Below are 9,164 nucleotides of genomic sequence, written 5' to 3'. Positions count from 1 at the left end.
TAGCTCACTCTTCATTTTCTCCTCACTCTAAAGCCCTTTACTGCTCTCCACTCTCCTGTGTAGTTGGAGAAGCCAGTATCACCAGCCCCTTTTAATGCAATTTTCTTTAATTTCATCTTATTATGCCTTTTCCCAGATCCTTTTCTTTGCAGAAATTCCTTTTCTCTTCTGTCCCTTTCCTCCTCCACACAAACTGCTCTCAGCTAATCTGAAAGCTCTGGAAACTGCTGCCTGCCTCTGAGGGAGATGAAAAGAGATGTAGCAAGAGAGAGATGCCTCTATTTGGAGCACACAGCTCTCCTTTCCAAACCAACCCCTTTGCAGCCCTGGTTGTTGCATCCAGAGGTGTTATCTTGCATTTAATAGCCCTGAATGAGTTTCTTTTCTTGGGATTTGTCCAGCTGCTTTTCAGGCTCAAATAAGATTTCACATACAAAATCTTTCAGGAAGAAATTCTGTAGCCTAACTAGGAGTTATGAAAATTGTTCCCTTTGCTCGCTTTCAACCTGCACCTATGATGTGATTTGTTTGATGCTGTTCAACTGTTATTAGAAGAGACTGGCAGCTATTCCCTAGCCTATTTTAGACCTTTGTCATATCCGTTTTCACTTACCATTTGTCAAACATGAAAAGTCCTAATCTATGTATTCTGTATAGTCTTATGTGGAAACTGTACAGGACATTGCTCTCAACATCTCCAAATCTGCCTGTACTTTCAATAGATGGCTTAGATTCTTAAATTAATCTGAATTGAGGCATGCATGTAATGACTGACAGCTATGTGGAAGCAACTTATGTGGAAAAAAAAAAAGAAGATATACGGGCTAGGCTGCATTGCTGAAAGCTTTTTTTAAACGTAGGTTGAATTCACAGTAAGAAATACAATACCAAAGCAGAAATCTAAAATATTTGATGAACCTCCAGGAGACAAAGGTTTGGCAAAACACAAAAGGTTTGATACACAGTAGTGACAAACCATGATTTTTTCTGAAGGACTACTCATTATGCAGCCTAGAAAGTAGCTGGAGAGAGAAAAAGGCTCTAGGAAAGAGCTCCTTTTGAAAGAAATTTCAAGACCCTTCCGCTACAGTAGAGCAAACACTTACTTCTGACAGTGAAAGCCAAGAAGCTCTGTAAAACCACACATTTCTCACACTGTGAGAAATATAAACACAAGACAAGGGAAGTCTTAGATGCTCTTACTGAATGTTAGTCTAAATGGAGGCAGTATCCCAGCAAAAAGGTACAAGATGAGAAACAGGTATCAGTACCTTTATCTCCAGTAACTTCCAGGAAGCAAGCAGGGAGGAAGACAGGAAAGAAAGGCTTTGGCTGGGGGGAAACCCAAACATAAAACCAACACAGAAACCCAGAGTGAAATAGTTGTAATTCTGGGGCAGGAAAAGATAACTTTGTGAATATAGGTGTGTTTAGAAGTTCTTCAATTAAACGTAAAAGCCTATTTCAATATAAGGTCTACTGATTCAGCCTGTTTCACTTGCAATTCCAATTTATCTTTAAAAGCACAAATTTAACTCTTAAACTGATGGTAACACAGACTCCCTGCATACAGCTTGGACTGCACAGAAGGACTGAATTAAGTTCTGGCTTGCACACACCTTTGCTCTACGTTAGAAGTCCTGTTTCTATTTATTCTTCCCCATCCACGTTTAGTGAACAAAACCTCATTTGCCACGGTGATTGCCGATATTATGTTACTGACTAAAGATTTCACTCTATCAGTTCTTTAACCTTTAGAAAATAGTGTTAATAGTAAATCGATCACTGAACTAAAGCTGGATAACACTAGGAACATTAGTACCTGTTTGCACAAAACAAAGAATCCCCAATCTGGATGACGCTTGGAGCTATTTTCAAGAGTGTCTTTCATATCCATGATGAGTATACTCTGTTTTCAGCTAACATCTTAAACTTCAAGGAAGGGGAAAAAAGAAAATGGCCATTTTGGGCTAGGTAGAGAAAACCCGTCAGCATCCCAGTTCCATTCCCAAGAGCACTTAGGAATAAAACAATCTCTCTTCTGCATGCTAAAACAATTAGGAGCTCATGCACCTGAGCTGGATTTGCGTAGTTAAGGGACTGAGAGATCCCTAAGAAGGAAACAACAATTTAACATCTGGAAGTATGAAACGTTATGCTAGTGGTACAGCAGCACAGCACAAATCGAATGTAGGGTTTCCCAGGTACAATTTTGATAGAAAAAACAACTACTTTGGTCAGTGATCCATTACTTAATACAAATAAAGTGTTCTGAGTATTATCCGTAGGAAACAAAATGAAATCACGTTTAAAGCTGCCCTGTGCCTGAGGAAAGGTTTTTCAATCAAGGTAGCACCATCTCCACACCAGAAGCGGGGGAACTGTTTATTTCGCGATGGGACATAAGAGCAGTGCAAGAGCGCACCCTCTCTGCAGTCAGGGCAAATTGAATTTAGCAAATTTCATTTACCTTACTAACGGCAGAAAATCTTGTAATACCCTATAAGGAGATAAGTAAAAAAAAAAATAATTAAAAAAAGAATAAAATCCTATACTTGAGTCAATTTAAAGTCTTATTGCTAGATAAGCAACATCGGTTCCAGGACTCCATAGGGACTTTCATTTAAAATAAAAAAAAAAAAAAAAACACCCCTCTGCAAAATGCACAGGAAAACAGCTCTTTTTTCCCCAGATTCAATGTTTACCCAGAAAGAAATAAGGACAAGCTAATTGTGAGGTAACTACTGACAGCAATCTGCTTAAACAATGCTGAAAAAATTAATTCATATTCACCGCAATCGTTCTCATACAACATCTTTAGAAAGATCCTGCTGGGCTCTTTCTACCTCATGTGCATCAGAAGGTCTCTGATATTTAAATGCATAATGAATAGTGCATTGTGCCTTGGTAATTTCAATAGCATTCACGCCTAGAGGAGTACAGTCCTCACAATCTCAGATGCCTCCCCGCCCCTTCTCCCCCACAGTCCTCTCTCCTCTCAAGAGTTCATGAAAGCCAGAAAGCACAGGTTTTCAGTTCCTACAAAAGATAAAGGGCTCTAGGGAAAAAGAGAAGGTAGCTGTGAGATGAATGAACAGGTGATTCATTTTGAGAAGCATTTATTAGCCTTTTCTTTCTTTGAGGCTTGGTTGACGTGACTGTTTATACCCTTGAACACTCTGGGCAGCATCCTGCATCTTAGGGTCTGCCCGGGCATTTCTGAGTCTTCTGAGCAAATAACAATCTATCTTAGCACTGCTCTGCAAAACGCCGCTATACACTTGGATGTCTCAACAGTTCCATAATGTTTGATGAAGGTACACATGGGGATGCCATCTAGCTGTTCTGAACACATCAGAGATGGAGACCTTTCTGAGCAAAGCTCCATGGTGGAACGTGCTCTGATCACTAAGGTGCATCTTGTGATTACCACGTGATCACGTAGCAGACTCTTAACACGATCTAACATGCCCTATCAGCTTGAATGACAACTGCATAGTCAGGGTTGGTCCCAACATCATCTCTGCTGTAGATACAGTATTGGGACTAAGGCTTAGTACCATGAGCATCTCCTAGATGTCAAGAGGATTTCAAAAATTCCTCTGGCCTGGAAGGATGTGCTCTGAGAAAATAAACCAATAAATTAATTTCTAGTCCAAAATGTACTTTAGAGAAAGCTACATCAAACACTTGAAAGGATTGAAAGTAGGAGACTAGCAAGAATAAAGATTCAACAAGGTCAGATCTGTCATTAAGTCCTGAACCTTGACTCTTTCCAGGCGATGGGTAACAACCACCAAAAATTCTGTTGTATGAAGCTATAGACCATGCTATCATCTAAGGGCACGCTCATCACAAATTTAAGTATCAAATTTAGAGCTGCAGGGAGTGTACAGAGGAAAAAAAAAACCAACAATATCCTGCATAAATCTTAGAACATTGGTATTAAGAATATTGTAGAGCAAGTAACAGGTAAAATCAGCTTAATGGAGATATTTCTCCCCTTTGGGACAGTCTAGGCTATCCATACCAAGTTAAAGCAAATAAACGAAAAAAGTGGAGAAGAAAATTCTTCCAGGCCACCTGACTGTACAAGTAGATGAGAGAGGGACCTGGGGAGGGGACAGAGAAATTTATTCCATTTAGACACAACAAACCTGCGGTAGATATCTCCTTCCCCATGGGAGGACCTCTCTCGTTGATGAACTAGCCTTTTGTCAAGCCATCACAGACAGCCAGGAGCCATGCGATGAAAATTTAAATAGCTTTCATGCCTACAGGATTACATTCTTCACAATCTCAGATGCCTCCCAACCCCTCCCCTCCCACACATCTGAGTTTGGACCTATCTGTATCAGTAGGTCAATGAACAGGAATGGGAAGCAAGAGCCGTCAGGGACCAAGCTAGGTCTTGGATGCCAGGCTAGGTCAAAGGGCGTAATGAAATTCCCATCCCATTTTATCCACTGAAGTGCTCGGGATTATTGGAGGGGTCTGAGATGTTGTATGCCTTTTCTTCCAGATACCACAAAAGCATCTGACAGGAAACCCTGAGTAAAACCACATACATTTGTCCACCAAAACTGAGGAAGGAGGGCTGCGTACCTCAGTCATACCACATTCCCTAGACGATTACATCCAGTCAGATCTTCTACTTGTCATCCATTGATCTGGAACAACAGTCAGCCAGTATGTTCAGCATCCCCAGGAGGCAAGTCACTCCTACATCAAAGCCAAAGATCAAAAGTTTGTCAATACACAAGTGGTGCAAACTGATGCAAAAACCTGGATGATGGTATCTGTCATCCCTAGTACTTCACATCATTTTGACGTGACATCATAAAAGCTAACTTGAGCTTTGATGAATCTCCAGATGAAGTAGATCCTCAGGTGTCAGAAGATTATTTAAACTTGTGTCTGCAGCTCCTGCCATGACTGAATAAAGAAAAAAAAAAAAAAGAAGATTACACTTCTTTTCTTTTTGTCCTTTTTTTTTTCCCACCCTGAAATAAGGAAAGCCACAGGTAATTTAACCAGTAAAACTCTGGACTTGTAGTAAAAGAAAATCATTAACACTACTGGAAATACACCATCTGATATGTCTTAGGTTCACACATCATCTTTATGAGACAGGTTGGTGAATTCAGTCACACTGTCCACAAATATGTCCACGTGTCTCTCCTCTTTATAATTTCTAACCCATAAGCTTTTACTGTTTGGAAGTAGCTATAAATTCTTAATTTCCAGCCTTGTACTTTGTATTTCATCCCATATTTAATACTCAGTACTACAAAATTCTAATACTGTGTATTGGCCACACTTCCCACATTTGTCACGTCAGCAAATCCAGCCAGTGCATGGCAGTTCTTGTGTCACGATCATCAGCAAACATAGCTAAAATAATCTGTTTCCAAAGTCAATCTTCAACTAACCGCACCACCTTGGCCCAAAAATTTGCACTCAGCGCCATCTATTGATTCCATTCTGGTTACATAGAAGGTAACACCCTGGGTTCATTCACCCTGTGGCACTGAACCATATCATACACTTTACTGAAGAATTTTAAAAATTTTTTTTTTTTTTTTAAATAGCAGCAACACTGGATTAGTCATCACAAAACATTTGATAAATTAGTGTTAAATTTTGCCTCCGTTTCTAATTAGCCCTATTCTTCTTTCCCACAGAAATAAAGATGAAATGCTGATATGAGTTGCCCAGATAATGACTTTTGTCATTGCTTAGCGATACTAGTATCTTCAAGATCTCAGAGCTTTTCTCCATACATCATACTAGCACTAGGCGGGGTTTTTTTGCTGGTGGTTTTAAGTCCTTATTAGTAGATCTGCAGCTTGGCATGTCACAATTCCCATTCTGCTGGGATGGTTATTTTGTATTTCAAGTTAAGATCACTAAGCTCTTTGATTTTGCTTCCTTTTTCTTTGTGAAAATTTCCTTTTCTACATACCCACTCCTGATGAACATTCTTCTCGGATTTCTACAATGCAAAGTAAGGGACAGCTCTAAACTAGATGGATATGATCTAGAGTTATTTAGGTAAAACTCAGGCTAATAGCAGCTTCCAAATCTTACCTCTCAAAAAAAAAAAAAAAAAAAGCCTTTTCATGATTGTCGAGGACTGTTACGGAACCAGAATTGTCTCAACATTGCCGTTCTACCACCATCTTCTGGTTTCGACATCCAGCCCCCAACGAAACCACCACAGGATGCCCATGCAGAGACCAGGACACAGAAGGTGGGACCATGGACTGCACGCACGCTTGCGCAGAGACCAGGGCGCGAAAAGCAGAAGCGCAAACTGCGTGTACGCAGACCCATTCTGCGCATGTGCACGGCCCTATGAAAGGACCGCGTGCGCCTTTTGAGGCCCTCTTCTCTCTCTCTTCTCGTCCTACCCCGCGCACCTCGTTGGAAGCTGCTCCTGCAGACACAGAGACTGGACCGACTGGACCTTTGATCGACGGGACAACGCCGGACTCGGAGTGGCGGTAGCTAGTTCCCCTACGTGGCTCGCTTCTCACCCGCCTGAGCACGCTCTTTGTTTCTCTCTTTTTTCTCTCCTTTTCTCTCTTTCTTTTCCCCGTCTTCCTACCCAGTCCTCACCCCTTCGTTCACCAAAATAAAGTCAAAAGGTTGTATGGCATTTGACCTCGTTTGCGTCTTAATCTCGTCCTTGGGATCGTATAGAAACCTCCCCCGACATTGGATCAGGACAATGATGCTTTCAGCTCCATCAGTGCTGTTTTTCTACCTTTCAGGCAGTACTAGCGTAAGCAATCTACCTACTCCGATACTGCAGAATAAATGCAAACAAGCAGATTTTATTCATCAAAGTTTCCATGATGAATCTATGCAACTCTCATCAGGAAGAAAAAGTGAAGGACTTTTAGCATTTTGGAGTATTTTGCTGATGTCCTACACAAAGCACTACTCCTGCAAATCTGTGTTGTGTTACCATTGCAAATGCAAGTTGACTGAAATCAGAAGAGACAAAATATATGTTTATCAATAATAATACAGAGAAGATACAACCAAAAATGCATTTTAGTCAGGAAGATTTATTGATTTACTTCTTGATCAGTAACATATATTTGGGGACTATGCATTTCCAGGGATTATTAACTTCTGAAGTCAGTGTGTTCTTACCTGTTTTGACCTGTTGGTCCTAGAATTTGCAGATGTATTTTATCAAGTGCAGGACAAAGCAAAAAAAAAATGAACAATTCCTGCCCAACTTCTGCCCCCATCAAAATACTTCATAAACCCAACAGAGATAAAGAAAAATAAAAAAAACTTTTTTTTTTTTTATATCATAGAAAAAATTAGATTAGGAAGAGCCCTACAGAGGTCATGTGGCCCAACCTCCTGGTCCAGCAGGACTGACTTTGAAGTTAGATTGGGTTGCTTGGAGCCTTGTCCAGACAGGGTTTGAAAATTTCAGAAGATGGAAATCCCACAACCACCCTAGAGCATTTGTATTCAGTGCTTAACCACTCATGATTTCTACCACTCACATCCACACGGTGCATGTAACTCGCATAACCTTACATTCCTTGACCGCTCCTTTTTCACAGAGGAGCAGGAGGAAGCGGCAAGTCATTTTGTTCAACTGTTGTATCGGGAACTAGTCAGAAAGCTTGTTGCACAGACCTGCTCTTGAGCAGAAGTGGCAGCATTTCCTCTTAATCTGAGGGGCACACAGACCTACGGGGCTGACTTTGCTCCCTCCGAGGTCCTCGTAAGGACAGCAGCGCAAACCTTGCACTTGCAGCTGACAACTGCAACTCTGCTTTGTTCATCCACATAAGACTGCACACATGTATATGAATGACTAGTAGATAAACCTTATTCTCTGTTCCTCAGTCTCCTAAGAAATTTCCCTGAGAGAACAGAGATGATTTGGTGATCTCACCCATAATTATACGGTAAGTGGTACTCAAGTTGTCTGTTATCACCTGGACAAGCAACTCTTGACGAGGGTGAGATTTCACCTACTTGTCTTGGCTCCTCAAATTAGCCAGATGCATCCAACAGTAATCCCAAAGGGGTGAATGTGGCATATCAGCTTTTCCTCTCTGGAAAGGAGAAGCAAGGAATCTTCTTGCAAAGATTTTCTCAACAGAACATCCCCAAAAGGATCAATGCCAAAGTTTTCACTGATAGAAAGTGGTAATTTTAGCACAGAGGTTATGGACTTCCAGTTTAAACACCGCTTTCATCCTCTCACACAGAAAATCCTGTAATAGGAGCTCCTAAATCCTGCTTGGTTTAGGTTTAAAAACGAGTTAGTGAAGCATTTATTTGGAACCCATTTTTTAGTAAGACAGTAAATCAACCTACTGTTCAACTCTCCTAAGTTACTCAAGCAGGAAACAGCTTGCTGCACAGCTAAGGATTCACAGCAGAAAACCATGTCACATCGGTGGGTAAGGGCAAGGTAGCTGGGGTTGGACGAGATGCCATTTGCACCCACAATCCTAGCATGAGAGGCAGCGGCACAAAGGCCATTAGCAATACCACGGCAGAAAATTTTCCTGATCTCAAGCATAAAAACACATATATCAACAGTATGAGCATGCATATGGACTATTCCCTAAAGAAAAAAAAAAAATCCCTCCATTCATAATTTTATGTTCATGCAACAATCCCTCAATAAAAAAAAAGGCTTATTAAAAGAGCAAGTGGTTGAAGAATCCCTAATTGATTTGAGACTGCTCTCCCATAGGCAACATTCTGTCCCAAAACTTTTGCAGTAGCATAACACTGAGAAGAAACGCGACCAGAGCTTTAGGCAGCAATTTTGCATGGTTCAGGTACAAAGATGTTCTACAAGATGCATCCCTATCATCCTTTCACTGAAACACAACTGTAGTCTGTGACCATTACTTTAACAAATTATAAGAGAAATATATGGCTGTTCTTCTAGTAATAATCCTTGGTTAAAAAGTTAAAAACATTTTGCCCAACAGATCTCTTGCAGACAACAAGCCGTCCATAGGTTTCTTTAAGTGATCTCCTGTTGCCAAGAACAAACGAAGGACTTCTGTCATCCAAAATAGGCAAGGCACCTCCAGGACTGAACCTTATGCGGTCTGTTGGAAGTAAAAAAAAAAAAAAAACAAACTAAATTTAATACAATAGGTTAA

The 9,164-nt window shown here is 40.7% G+C and overlaps 1 protein-coding gene across 1 annotated transcript in view; it reads right to left on the bottom strand.

The window, feature by feature from the left end:
- Nucleotides 1–7,177: 7,177 nt before the first annotated feature.
- TENT4A (terminal nucleotidyltransferase 4A) overlaps nucleotides 7,178–9,164 on the bottom strand; it is a 67,223-nt gene continuing 65,236 nt past the window's right edge. Inside the window, exon 11 of the mRNA XM_087760354.1 lies at nucleotides 7,178–9,110. Coding sequence (XP_087616480.1) covers nucleotides 9,102–9,110 — 9 coding nt within the window. The 3' untranslated portion in view covers nucleotides 7,178–9,101. The remainder of the gene's footprint in view (nucleotides 9,111–9,164) is intronic.

The sequence above is a fragment of the Nipponia nippon genome, unplaced genomic scaffold, assembly GCF_047370975.1.
Source record: "Nipponia nippon isolate SJK-2023a ecotype South Korea unplaced genomic scaffold, ASM4737097v1 scaffold_1, whole genome shotgun sequence".
Taxonomy (NCBI): Eukaryota; Metazoa; Chordata; class Aves; order Pelecaniformes; family Threskiornithidae; genus Nipponia; species Nipponia nippon.
This window is presented reverse-complemented; position numbering and strand designations above follow the sequence as displayed.